The 14,893-nt window shown below is 36.8% G+C and overlaps 1 protein-coding gene across 1 annotated transcript in view; it reads right to left on the reverse strand.

Annotated features, from left to right (window-relative positions):
* RFX6 (regulatory factor X6) overlaps window positions 1-14,893 on the reverse strand; it is a 33,123-nt gene that overhangs the window by 13,559 nt on the left and 4,671 nt on the right. The window contains exons 5-9 of the mRNA XM_058021064.1: window positions 9,339-9,416; window positions 6,714-6,741; window positions 3,095-3,202; window positions 721-798; window positions 514-627 (exon numbers count right to left, since the gene is read on the reverse strand). Of these exons, the coding sequence (XP_057877047.1) occupies window positions 514-627; window positions 721-798; window positions 3,095-3,202; window positions 6,714-6,741; window positions 9,339-9,416 (406 nt within the window). The remainder of the gene's footprint in view (window positions 1-513; window positions 628-720; window positions 799-3,094; window positions 3,203-6,713; window positions 6,742-9,338; window positions 9,417-14,893) is intronic.

Here is a 14,893-nt window from a genome sequence, read left to right on the forward strand (position 1 = left end):
TACATGTAGCAGCAAGAGAACAGAAATGAAAGGCAGCTGGCAGGAGGGGCAAGAATGTCTTTACCCAGTATTGTTCTAGCTTGGTAGCATGAAACCTTGGCCTGTTATAACCTGTGAGCAGCAGACTGGCATGTGGAATCACCCTATGGATCTGCCACAGACTCTCTTTTCTGGTAGAAATTGCAATAATATTTTCAGTGAAAACAAGGCTTCAGTTTTCATCCAGGATTACCTTAGCCTTGTCAGTGAGCACATGAGCATTTCTTTTAGCTACACTCAAGCAAGTAGGTCAAGGTTTCACTGTTGTTGTGCTGTCCTTGGTCAAACACCAGGTGTTCAGCTGAGCTGAGACTGGAGTTCAGCTCTTACAGGTGCCCATTTTATTCCTTGATTTCAATTATTTCCTTGCTGATTTACAGCAGAAAGCAGTCAGGTCACCCTGTTCTATCTTTTTATAGATGCAGAAGCTGTGCTGTGGGTGAGATTATTCATGTAACTAAATGCTTAACTTACCTTATACAGTATTGAGTCACAGACACAGAAAATGTCAATGATGATGGGATTTTCAAGCAGAGGAAGAAGATGGTCAGGCATTCCTTGCCAAAAATGTAATAGGAAATGCTGGATCTAAAGGAATAGGAACCAGATTCATAGACATAAATCATGCTTTCTTGGCTTCCCATGCATATGTATCAAGAGTGTGTGTTCAAACAACCTTACCTCTTCAAAGTTCCCATTAATTGCATTGTCAAGGACACACTGACAGTGTGTTTTGTACATCATGATAAGAGTATCTACCTGTTTTGGAAGAAAGAAATATTAAACAGAGAGTTTCTTTAAGAGAGTTTCTTAAATCTTTACTGCTACGGTGATCTAAGTTTCTGCTTTGTGTAGATAGTATTTAAACACATAATATAAACTGTATTGCAATGCATATTTACAAATAGACAGCCTCTATACCCAGAAGTGATGAGAACATCACTCATCTATAGCTTTATCAACAGCTTTATATCATTATTATTCAAGCACTGTTTAGGTCGTTATTTAAGTTAAGCACTGATGCTGTGGTCAGACATGTAGCATCTGAACCTGTATACACTGTGAAAATGTGGATAATAAAGTAAGGCAATAGCCAGATTAGTCAGTCAGATGGTAAAGTAAATTCACCTTTCTGAAGCTAAGATTAATCCCAAAGAGCAGTGCAAGTTAATCATTAGGCTACTATAGGCGTCTATGAGTGTTCTGAAACATCATCTAGCTGGACAAATGAGAAAATAGCTGCCAGTCATTTGGTCAAAGTTTAATCACTGCCTCACATGAACTCAACTTTTAAAAGCAGAACTCCCTTTCATCTCATCAAGCTACTTTATCTGAATGGAGTGTTTCCGTATTAAAAAAAAAAAAAAAGTAGTAAGTTTTTAAAATTGTAGCAAATTATAAGAAATATGCAAACTCATTTAAGGAAGGAAAAGGGCTAGCGAAACCATTCTTTGGTCCTGAGTCACAGAAGGTTTGTTACAGTTTATGAACTTCTCCAGCAAACCACTATCAGATTTCAAATGAACCTGGTTGCATCATATTGCAATAGGTTCAGGATGCAGATTTCTTTGAAACCAGACCTTTCTGACTTTCAGAGCTGCTTCCTTAACTACGTATCTTTGAAAAGCAATAGCAAAGTGCGAGACTCAAGAGCATTTTAAAGAATTGTTTTTGAAAGGAGTTGATGGAAGTATAACGGTTGGGTAAGTTCTCTCCAGAAATATTAAATGCAGGAATTATCCATCTATTTTAGTGCAGACTGCTGTATTTATGGGCTCTCCAGACATCTGAGTTGCAAGCAACTCCTTAAGAGTTTAATGCAGGAATCAAACTTCATGTATGGGCTGTCTTCAACAAATATCTTAGTTTCAATAACCTTTGGTCAGATAAGCTGAAGGAGGCAGAAGGCAGTATGAAAAGAAAACAGGAAATAAGAAAACAAGAAATGAGAAAAGAGCAGCAAGGAAAGAGAATGCAGGATACACAGAAATTCATCTTTCCCACAGTCTCCTCATAACTCGGCAAGTCTGCCCCCAGACATTCATGCACAATGCCGCTGAGCCAAAAATGAAGAGAGAATGAATTGCCAGTTTTTCTCCATTGTTGGAGCAGTAAAAATCAGTTTGTTTATACTGCTGTGTTGGGTCTCCAAGGAACCTCAAACATTTGTTAGATTTAAATTCAATGAGAATGCTGTCTATATGAGAGATGTCACTTCACTGATGGACACTATAGCAGCAGGTGGTGCACACTGCTAAGTATACCAGTTCTTGGGCTTTCTTTATGAATTATAAGATTTCCAACTAAGATGGAAATCCTTTTGTTTAGCTTCTCCCTACAGGAATGCTAGGCTTCACTACTTTCTCAGAACAAGCTTAGGAGGAGAGGCTCTCAAAATAACATGTCTCACCAGTCACCATTATCACCAGCACTGAAGACTAAATTGAAAAGTTCAAAATGTCTGTCAAAGGATTTCTAGCACAACGTAAGCTTGTAGGGGGACAAGAAACAGCACAGATGTAACACACAGTAAAAAAGTCAAAGACATAAAACATAGAGGTATTTCCAACTGAGGAGTTATCCTTAGGGTAAGTAATACCTAGTATTGATTGAATGATTTAAATAATTTAAAAACAAACACAAACATGTTCAGGTTTTCAGCTGCTTTTCAAATAATTAATGAAAGACAGTAAAATTCATCTATTTGTTGTGAATTATTTGTTCTGTTCTAATCAGACCAAAATTTACCTTAAATCCAAAGGCATTTGTAAAGAATACAACTCTCAGTTATTTGTTTGTTTTGCTCTCCCCGTCTTACATACCATCAGTTTGTAAAATACTGGGTCAGTTAATAGGTAAATAATTCAACCACCTTTCCATTGGAAAGCCGGTTAATCGGTGTTAGTAAAGGTTTGCCCCCTCTATAAATCAGTCACCTCTGTTTGATTATGGACATTTCTGGCTCTTTCATGTCAATACCTCAAAGGCTAAGATATGAAGAAACATTCTGTGGCAAATTTTTGATCTCTTAGAGGAGAAGGAGCTCACTTTTTACCTTGTCTTTAGAAATGCACCCTTGAAGCAAAAGATGTTGAGCACTTGGAAACTCTGGGAGGAGTGTTCCAGTTTTGGAACTCAGAGAATATTTACGAGTAAAACCACCCTGAAAAGGAAGAGAAAAAGCAGGAACATTGAAATAGCTAATACTGTTACATCTGAAACCAAAAATTCATGCTAAACTTGCATATTATTTAATGAGTCTCTCAAGGTTCCACAATACTTGCATTCAGATAATCCTTCAAAAATATTGATGCTTATCCAGATCTGGACCCCAGCTCAGGAAGGTTATTAAATATATGTCTATATATAACCTCCACAGAACATTCTTCAGGTCTCAAATGCTTGATGATTAAGGTGAAACCCTCATCCTCAAGAGAAGAAAATACAATCTGTGCTACAGTTCTGCTCTTACTGGCTGAACTGCAGTTATGCTCATAGGACTGCATTCAAATCTAAAGACCATTTGGCTTAAACCCTTCATTCTATTTTAGCTTAACCAGTCCTTAATGTAAAGTTAGTGTGCAGAGCTACAAGCTGGCCTTCTATGTATTCCTGTGGAAAATCTTACTGCTTCTATACTTCTGTATATATATTCCTTCTGTACTAATGCATGAAAATTATCATCTTGCATAAGGCATTTGAATGGAACTGGAAGTGACCTTTTCCTGCCCCTTTACCTACAGGCAAATTTCACTGAAGTGGGAATGGTATATAGTGCAACGTATAGTGTAAAAGTGTGCAAATGTGACTATTTTTCTGTAAATGTTGACTTATAAATTGGAGGCTGCTTTCAAGTGAAATTCTCTCAAATACTAAATTCAGAAAACCATACCTGTAACTGTCTTATGCAACATAAATATAGCCCTATTTTTATAGGGTGATATGTCTGACAAAATATGCAGTAAAAAAACAAAAGCATACATCATGTAAACTAATTTTGCCTGTGCTATCTACTATTCAAATATAAATAAAGCTCTAAGTAAAAGAAATTGCAGAAATTTAGAAACATTAGTACTTCTTCATGTCAATGCTTCTATAGTGTTATGATTGCCTATCATGCAATAAGGAGGGTATTTTTTTTTTTTTACAGGAGTAATTCTAATGATTTTATTATGCAATTACCCATTAAATATATTAAAAGCTCTGATTAAAAGGGATTTGTTCATTTAAAAAAAAGGCAGTGATTGTGGTGGGAGGTTTTAGAGAAGATAACCGGCAATGTTTTTTACCTTGCTAATGGACTTATTTAACTGTGCCTCAGTTCTAGGCTTAATATTTTAACCTGCTGCCACTTGCCCTTTCAATTTAATGCCATCTGTTTCTAATGGCCATTTAACATTAAGATAATGACAGTAATATTATCTGCCTAATTAACCATGCAGACTCTAATGGTGCACTAACTGGTTTAGATAAAAGAATTTGCTGATATCTCCCCCTACAGAGAGAATACTAGAAAATGTGATAAAACATACCAGAAGTAAACAGTGTCCCTGGCACTCAATAAGTGTTCATTCAAATGCCATTTACTCAGTATATTTAGACAATCAGTGCTTTAACATCTTTTCAATGTCTTTAAGTTCCCACTGAGAATTACACCTTATGCAATTGTTGTAAATCGTTTTGGAATACCTAATTGCATGTTCTTTCAAGCAAATGAAAAAGGACGTATCTATTGCCTGTTCACACTAATGAAAATATAATGCCAAAATTTCAGTACACTGAGATTATTATAATTCAGTTTTGACCATTAAAGACTTTTTTTCTCTTAAGACCTGCCTGAATAATTTCAGACAATATTGAGCTAGACAATCAAGAACTCACAATGATGTGCCCTTTCTCATTTATTTCCACCAACTTATCTGTGAACATTTTTTTCTGGGAGAACAGAGGAACTTTGGGTCAGAAACAAGACAGATTACAAGACAGATTTGTGGGATTGTCAATTCCAAGGCAGACTGCCAATGCCACATCAGAGATGGAAGAAAATATGCATCCATTTATGCCAAAGAAACCCAATATAGTCCATCTCAAAACTCTGAACGAATGAATGCTTCAGTAGTGTTCATGAATATGTTGGGGCATAGCATTATCTTTTTTTGATAAGATAGCCAATTATCTGAGCAGGAAAAATGCAACAGATCTAATCTATCTGAACCTCACTAAAATACTTGACATGGTGTCACCATGGGAAATGATCAGTTATGCTGGTGAGAGTGGGGATTAGTAAAAGAATGTAAAAATATTTAAGAAACTGATTCTGGCTGAAATGCTAACAAGTTCTGTTGACAAGGAAACTACTGGGTTGAAAAGGGATTGAAGTGAAAATTCCCAAAGATCAGACTTGGGGCTGATGTGACTGACCATTTCATAGATCAAATTGGTTGACATGAGCTGATGAAATCATCAACAGAGAAAGACCAAGAGGTCATGTAGAAAGACATGGATGGCTTTGAGATAATGGTAATAAGGGGGATGAAAATCAATAGAGCAAAACTACACTCTCAGGGGCAAATAAAAATGCCTACTATCAGCTAGGAGTTGCTTATCTGGAAATTAAAAAGGTGAAAGGCTTGCTGTGTATCAGTTGATCACAGAGGGTATATTTAGTCTAGTAAATTAAATGGTGTCAGGAAACATTCCCAGGCAATACTGGAAGAGTATCACTCAGAATGGCCTCTGGCATTCTTTTGGCCTGTGCCAATTAGCAGTATCTCAAACACCTCCAGTCATATTTCAGCATGTACTGCACATTAGAGACATTTTTTTGTGGCAATGTAGCAGAGATGTCTCTATGTCCTTTTGCAGATTCAGGAGATAATAATATGGATGCAGGATATTCCATGCCAATTGAACTCAGCACCAAATAAAAATACTGTGAGCAACCCTTAACCTTTAATGTACAATAATCCATAATTTTCTACTATTAATATGACCAGAATGACAGGGACTATACCATAGTATACAGTAATAAAAATGTAGACTACTTGAGGGGGGCTGGAGAACCAAAACCAATGAAGCAGGGTTCATCAGAAGGGATATTTCCAATAGCAATTGGAAACATACCATTTACAACACTTTATGATTTATTTTGCTCTAAAGATAGTAAAATCAGAACAAGTACAGTGGAAGGCTGTAAGGCTGATATGAAGTTACTCAAAGCTGCTGTTTGTCCCATCCAGCAAGCAAAAGGCATAAGAAAAAAATGTCATGAAGAGCAAAAACTAGAAGAAGGCAATACTGACTAGGAGGCATAAATTTCAGTTTATTTTAAAAAAAAAATTCTTTTCAGCTTTCAGTCAGACATACGAGATTCTGAAAAAGGCCTCCTGCAAAAGTAACATGTAAAAACAATAAAGCTAGAGCTTGATCCTTTGCTTAAACACAGTTATGGGTAACTGGATTGCAATGGGAGCCCTAAAAGGTCTTTTCCAATCTTATTTTTCTTTGAATATTTAGAGGAAAAAATACTCAGCTTTGTTAAAAAAGGTTATGCAGTCTAAAATTTAATGAAAAGTAATGTTGCAATTTTCAAAGAAAGAAATGTGAAGGAAACCACAGGTCACATAATACTTGTATTATAACAGAAGTAAAAGGAAACAGATTGCAGCACTTACCTCATTCTTTAGCTTACTTCCAGAGAACCTTTGAAAGCAAGCACATTTGATTATTTTTTCCTAGGCAGAACATTTGTAGAGATTATTTAGATGTATGATCTATTAGAAAAATTATCACATTTTTCTAAATGCAATTACAGTTTTTTATGGGTTTTCTAATAGTTTTTTTCCTTAACTTCTTCCACTGATTTTCAAATGCCTAGGGATAACAGGAAACCTACTAATGTCTTATAAAACATGAAGATTAAGACCACTGACTAAACACTAAATTATAAAATCCAGTTTCATGGTTTTGTTTGGATCTTTGCCACTTCAAAACAGCTAAAAAGGTAGCATAGGTGCAAGTCCATAGTGTCTTTATAAGGAAATACATGCAGTTTTTAATGGAGCTTAATAATTCAGAGTAGAAAAAGTATACATACACACACACACACACACACACACACATATATATATATATATACACAAATAAAAAATTTACATTTCTTGGAAAAATTAAGAAATCATAGTGATTTCCCATTGTTTTTCACTACAGTACTATTTTGATCTAATGACATACATTTCTGAGATAAAAGATTCCTTAACTGGCAAACATATGTTGCTGTATAGTGAACGTCCTATTAGGAGTCCAATCGAGAGATTGCCAATGAAGTCATTGGATTATCAGACAACCCTTTGTTGCAGAAACCAGAAAGAGCATTTTAAATTATAACTATGAAAGTAGAGAATGTGCAATAATAGCGATTCTGATGGATCAGTATAATGATAAATGTTGTTTGATTATTGCTATTTCCTGTACCACTAGCTGCCAACTGATAAGATACTGTGGGCAATATGAAGTCTTATAATTATTAGTGGCAATATCATTGTTTCCTGCTGTTGAGATGCTCCCTGGCTATTTCCTGCTCTCTGAGATGCTCTCAGAAATCCAGAGGCTGAGCAGTTGCGGAATTCCTCCTGCCCAGGCCTGGCACAGGTGCCTGACAGTTCCTACCACATGACAATCCAGCATATGTTACCTAGACAGTTCCCTTGCATGTTGAGAGTTAAGTATAAATGAAGGCATCACTCAGCTGATTACAACATGAATCTAATTAACTTCAAGGCCAGATGTATTTGTTTTGGACCCTGGATTTCCACATGTTCAGCAAAATGTACTGCATGTATAGCAAAAATGAGAGTCAGCATCTGCTAGCACTGCTCTTCCAGAGCCTCAAGGACTAGAACAGATTCAAAGGAGAGATTTATGGATCACTATATGCAGCAGCCAGGAATTGGGGGTTTGAATCCCTACACTGCCTTATTCTTTCATTATTCAGAAGCTTGTTCTTAACCCCAAGCAACTGCACCATTCTCTTCACACAGAAAAACCCAGCTACTGTGGTGGGCCAGACTGTGAAAAATGAGAATCTGAGCTTCTGCTTTAATTCAGATAGGGAGGACCTTGAACTGCTGGACCCTGAAAATTCAACATCTCATACAGGTCCTAACACAAATAAAAGGTTCCTAATTAGTGAATCTAGTGAGTCCTGAAAATCTTAGAGAGTGTCCATGCCATCTTCATGTGAGTGTATACCTTCAGAACTCCAGCCTTGGGGAATTTTGCAGAGCTCCACTTTCTTTGCACTCATTGCTACTAGATTGTACCTGCCTGACATAAAGCTGAGGAGTAAGAATTATTATATCCTTTTAAATGAAAATAGCTGTCTTTGAGTCAACAAAATGAACAATTTGTTCAAGATAATTTTGTATTATGAAAGAAAAATACACTGTGTACCAGCAACACCTCCACAGCTCTGGATACATATCGGACAAATAAACAGAATATTCTAATCTATTTCACCCTAAGTACTGCTGAGGAGAGAACCCTCCCCTTTAAAGCATTATTGGCAGTATTACCCTCAATTTATACACTTGTCTTATTGCCTGGAAAAGGTCTCTTTGGATATGACCTAAATCTGCCACCAGTCGAATTTTCTATGTGTGATTATAAACTCATTTATTCCTTTCCTTTCTCAGAGCCCCACTTATCCAGGTATACTGCCACAGACAATGAAAGCCATCATTCAAGCTATATGTGAACAGAGACATTTGTTTTACGAACTATTAATCTTTGGCAAACCAACAGGCAGCTATCGTAACGTATTGATCCTGCTAGCTGTCCCTTGAATAAATATAATTAGAGCTTCCTGGGTTAGGTTTAAACTGATATTAGCCAGTCAAAGGACCTGTAAATATTAATCTACACTGACCCCTCCCTCCTGCCCCACAGGTGCCAGCTTCACACCATTCTCCAGACGTTTCATAATGGAAAGCTGTCCTGGGGAAAGAACTCACAGGGTGACACACAGGCAAACAAAATTAGGCAAGTGTTCTGGAAATGGGATTTTGCTCCCTCATATAAACTTGAACAAATGTTCTGCTGTTAAAAGGTGACAGCTCTACAAAGACTGTGGTGGGGTCAAACTGGAAGACTCTATCAAAATATAGAGATCAACCTTTTAAGCACCAAGATAACCAGCAATTCTAGTTCTGGTAGAAACAAAAACTAGAGTCCTACATATACCTTCCTAAGGGAAGATTACAGCTAGACCTTCACTGATTAAGTCTCAGAAATTATTTTACCTGGTTAAGCCCTTTCCAGAATACACAGAGTGGTAATATGCACTGCTTTCTTTAATGCCAATTCCATAATAGTGATATCTGCAAGAAAAAAAAAAAAAAGAAAAAAAGAAAAAAAAATAAGAGAGGAGCATTTATGAGTGACAAGTAAACCAATCTGCCAAATTGAAAGTAAAGGGAACTGTCAGACTGATTTTAAATGCTTTCTGAAAACTTTTCTAAACAGGGTCTAACAATTCCTTTCATAGACATGGAACAAAATCTAGTCTTATAGAAAAGAGTACTGTCAGGATTTGATCCAAATTCCATGGTTAAAATTAAAATATTTTCTCTCTTACTAGAAGAATGTAGCTAGAACAGAAAACCCAGAAACACGTTATATTTTTTTCCCCTAACCTGCCTTCTGTTACACTTTACTTCATTTGTTTGAAAGGGTGCTGGGTTTGATCCATTAGGTTCATTTTATCTCGCTTGCCACAGTTACATTTAGACAGTCCCTCAGAGCCTTTCTCAATTGAAAATAGCTTGCAAGTGCACCTTACAACTTAGTGTTCAGTCACCTATGGCTAATAATGATAATACGTCGTTCAGCCATTCTTCTGTCAGATCGTAGGCTAACTCTAAATTATTAAGCCATTTAGGTACTTCTCATCCACATTTGTCTCCCTTGTTGCTCTCCTGGAGATTACTGCTCCCAAATAGAGACTGAGAAAGGAAACATGGCTATTGCTCAGGCTTTGCAGTGCTCACACCCAACACCTTAACCAAAGACATCAAAGAGGCAAAAAATGTTGGGTTGGTGCTAAGAAAACTGGCTGTGCAGTAGCTACTTACTGCTTTCCACTGATTTTGCTACAAAATAAGTGACCTCTGAGAAAAGGGCAGGAGAGCAAGCTGGGGGCAGCTCTTTCCTTAGCGGTCATAGCAAAGTTTGCTTGAGTTCATCTATCAAAGTTGATAGGCCTTGTCTTATAAATTCCACTCAATAGATTTAAAAACTGATTGTGCTAAATCAAATTTGTCTAAGAATGTTATGGATGGAATAGAAAGGTTCGTTTGCTTTTTACTAATATTAGCTTGAAAGTACCATGGCAGCTGGTTTAACTGAGCTGCTTCAAAGTACCACTTTGCAACACATTGCACCAATTTCACTCAAACTCCCCAAAAGCTTGAAGAAATACATTCTTAAGACACAAAGCCCCAGCAAATAGTTCATAGAACACATCAACAAAACTGTTAATCTCATCTCATCTCTGCTCCTCCTGGTGAAGACCATTAAAAAAAAAAAAACCCACAATATTTTGTTTGTTCCTGTATGGAACTGCCACAGGTAAGACCAAAACCCTCACGTGCTTTATATTTACAAAGCTGGTTAAAGGCATTAGATACAAATCATGCCTAAGAAAATGTTCATTAGGATGATATATTTGCCTAGCCTAGGTAGCTGCAACAATCTCAGCTGAAATAATTTTTCTGTTTCTGGACAGTCTGTTGTGTGCATTCGGGATTTTACAGCCAAGAAACATGACAGAATATGGCGCCATTGCTTTTACTGCTTTCCTGAGGCTGGTGAGTCTACATAACACTACTAGATCACTGTGGCACCTGTCAACCCCTAGGAAAGCTAAAAGTGTCTCCCCTGTTTCCATACTGTGACAAGAGGTATTGAAAATATACAGGTATGGATTCTTTGAAATGACAGCATTTACCTACTCTTTATATGGCAAAGGGTGTCCATTGAACAGGACGAAAAACAGAATAGAGTTGTGACTGCTTCTTTAACAATGTTATCTGCCCATTTGTCACTGGCCATTTGAGCAAGCAGCTGCCCACGTCTCATTCCAACAGTTTAAATCTCCCAGCTTCAATCACATGCCATTTTTAAAATTCTAAAATAAAGACTTTCACATTTTCACCACAAATTTAGCATTCCCTTCAGTTGAGGCTGGAGTGGACCAGAGGCAAGGAGAAGTGTTACTACTTTACAAAGTTATGATTCAATACCTAGATTATTCCACATCTAATTTAATATTAATATATTTGGGCAAGGAACAGGAACTGTTGTATGAATTAGATTCTCAAGTATCCAATGGTAGGCAACATACTTGATATACTTGTTCCTGCTGCAATGTCCCAGGATATCAGAATTTTTCACTGAGACATCTTGCTATGTAGAGAATAGATATTTTCAGTACATATTCTGTGTGTATTAAAGGCACAGCAGGTATCATTCTGTTTTTCTTCAATAATGTGCAGCTGAATTTTTTCTGCTAAAAACCAGAGCTTTCCATTCACAACAGAGAAACTATTAAAAATAATATAATTTTACTTTTCAAGCTCTGTCTGGCATCCTTCATAGAGTAATAGGGTATAAAGACTATTATTCTCTTACAAGCCATTAGTTGAATAGCTTATTTTGGGCACCCTGCTGAGAGTGGTATACCCATACCAGACACGTTGACAACATCTTGAACCTACATGTTCAAATGCCTTCCCTCTCTTTATGTGCATATTTTTATGTGTATGTTCAGTATATTTTTACTTTACTATTTATTATTTCTATTGCAATTAACAAAGGAATTTGTTAATTCTACAAGGAATTTACTCTCAATTTTTGAAACAAACATTTTATAAAACAAACTGAACTACTTTTCTCTTTTAATTTCAGTGGTTTGTTGTAACATATGTTCCTACCCAACTCGTAGCTCTGATTTTAGCATACACTGACACAAATGATAGCTGATAAGGAAATGATAGGCTTAAGCTGTTCAGGGACTTGCAATAACTTCTTATCACAGGGCCAGCTGCCATATCAGTTTTATTAACCCACTAAATCACTCTTAATAAATAAGATAATAGTTTTCAGACATGATGGATAAAAGTTAAGATTCATCATTGATCAAAGTCTACAAAGAAATTAAATTGTAACTTGAGCTCAAACAGTCTTCCCGTGTGTATGGACTGAGCAGTTTGTACGTTTTCCCATATAGCTGCTTCAGGTGATTTGTGTACTGTGAAAGTCACAGCTGAGTTCTAGCATTGACCACGGTATGTTCAAAATTACCCATGTAAAAAGGTGGATTCAGAATAGAGAACTGTTGCTGATGAAACACTAATCTAAGAGAGCAGCTTGCAGTATTTATAGTGCTGCATCTTCTTTCACTCAGCAGAGTGAAAACAGAAAATTTCCCTTACTTTCAGCTATATAGAGTGATTACCATGGGCACGAGAGACTAACATATTTTGTTAACAAAATTGTGTCCAATGTGCTGGACCTTCTTGGCCAAATGTTTAAATGAATTTAAGTACTGACACTTTTGCACAAATGGGCTGTTGGATGTAAACACAGAGAAAGAGATTCTGACTTGAATTCTAGGAATCACCAGACTCAGTTTTAAGTTTATCCTTTGCCCTGAATTAGAGATGACAAATGCTGTTTGGGAACTGAGGAAGAACTAACATTTGTGTATCTCGTGCCTTACAACAGCAACTGTATTCCATATGTTAGTGCAGGAGCTTTCCCTCAAATCCAATTCATGCTCATGAGGATGTCAGAAACAGCTTGTTTCAGAGTGGGAGAAAAACCATTTCCACCACCTTGAAGATGATGGGAAAAGGAAATTATTTTCTTTGCTTTCTTCTGATCACAGACAGGCCCTAACAATAGATTGCTGTGTATGCTTGCAGCATCCAGGAAGGCACTTTTTTTTCACAGGGCATTAACTTTTCTCTAAATTTAAAAACAATTATTCCATTGGAGAAGAATTGTCTTCTTCCTTTTTATGCTATTGCAGCATCTGGAGTCCTGGACAATGATCAGAGCTCCAGGGCAATATTGCTATATAAAACATCACTGCTGGGAATACTGAGTGCTAATAGTGCTCTTGCTAGCATTATATGGTAATAAAGATAGCAGTGCCAGAAATAATACCATGTCACTACACTACTGTGCTTTGAAAATATTACTTAATTGCTAGTAACAACTCTCCTACTAGTCCCAGTGACTCAGAAACAGCTTGTAAAATTTGGAGTCCATGCTAACATAAAAAGAGAAGAACTAGTAATTTATTGAAACTGATGAACAGTCCCCTTAACTTTAATATTAATTTAATGGAAATACTTCTGTAAATAACATTTGTGTGACTAACTGCTACCTGGTGAAATCAGAAATTCATTTGCTCCTCAGCAAGTCTGTAGTTCTGAGAGGGACATGACCCACAACACCACAGATAGAAAAATTGATTATCAGAGATCATTAAACTAAAAAGGGTAGATTTGGATTAGATATTAGGAAAGAATTCTTTCCAGTGGGGGTGTTGAGGTGCTGGCAAAGTTTGCTCAGAGCAGCTGTGGATCTCTCATCTCTGGAAGTGTTCAAGGCTGGATTGGACGGGACTTTGAGCAACCTGGCTGAGTACAAAGTGGCACAGGGGTTACACTAGATGATCTTTAAGGCCCCTTCCAACCCCAACCATTCTATCATTCTATGCCTCTAGAATTCTAAGATTCATACTGACACTTCTATATGACTGCTTGCTGCTATATTTGGTCTCTGAACTGGAAATATTGTCATTTGTGTCTTTTGTGAGGTCCTTTTTAGCACAGCAAGATCAAGGTAAGTGCATCTTAGCAGAAATGAGAACTGAATAAGAAAAGCCTCTAAAGAAAACTGATGAAAAAATACAGAACAATAAGTGCCAGATGTTCAAACAAAACCTGATGATGCCTCAGTTCTTTGAGGAAATTGTTCAAGAACAGTTAATCCATATGAAAATATGGCACATAATACCAACAAGGTCAACGGGGATATGGAATCAGCCAAAGAAATGTTGGGCACGCGTTATTTCTATATTAATATTGTTTCATGTCTTTGAGAAAAGAGGACTACAGTGACACATGTTCCAATACAATCAATTTTGTAGCCATATACACATTTGAAACATACTCATTTACTTAATAAAGGTTGACTTATTGTGCTTAAACCATGCAGACACAGGACATGTCTGGAAGTCTGGATCCTCATTGGATCCTGTCTGTCAATCTGTTAGTTATGTCAGAACAAGTATATAATGAGCATGTGGGAGACTTCTCCCTTGCATTATCTCATTCATTGTAACTAAGTAGTTCATCAAATATGTTGGGTTATGTACCAGACTAAGAATTCACCACAGCAATGATGAACTAGCACATTGTCAAATATTCCTGCTCAGATTGTGAATGCCAGATCTCTTAAAATCTTAAGCATAAAACCAGCAGCAAAGCTATGTCTACATCATCTTATGCCTGTAATCACAGCTTAAATTCACCACAGCAGACAATACACAAAATCCCTCTTTTCCCTAATAAATAACCTTTCTAATAGTTGCTCTCCTAAAAACGCCTCTACTCAGCATCTATAGGTCACCTCCAAAAACAGATATGAACCTCAGTTCCAGTTTTCCTCTATACATTGCAGGCTTTGTACTGTCTCCTAAAAGAGGTGAAATGATTACAAATTTGTAAGACTGCGAGAGACACTACACAAGAACTATCCTCTGTTAAAACCAACAAAAAAAAAT

Source organism: Melospiza georgiana, chromosome 3 (genome assembly GCF_028018845.1).
Source record: "Melospiza georgiana isolate bMelGeo1 chromosome 3, bMelGeo1.pri, whole genome shotgun sequence".
Lineage (NCBI taxonomy): Eukaryota > Metazoa > Chordata > Aves > Passeriformes > Passerellidae > Melospiza > Melospiza georgiana.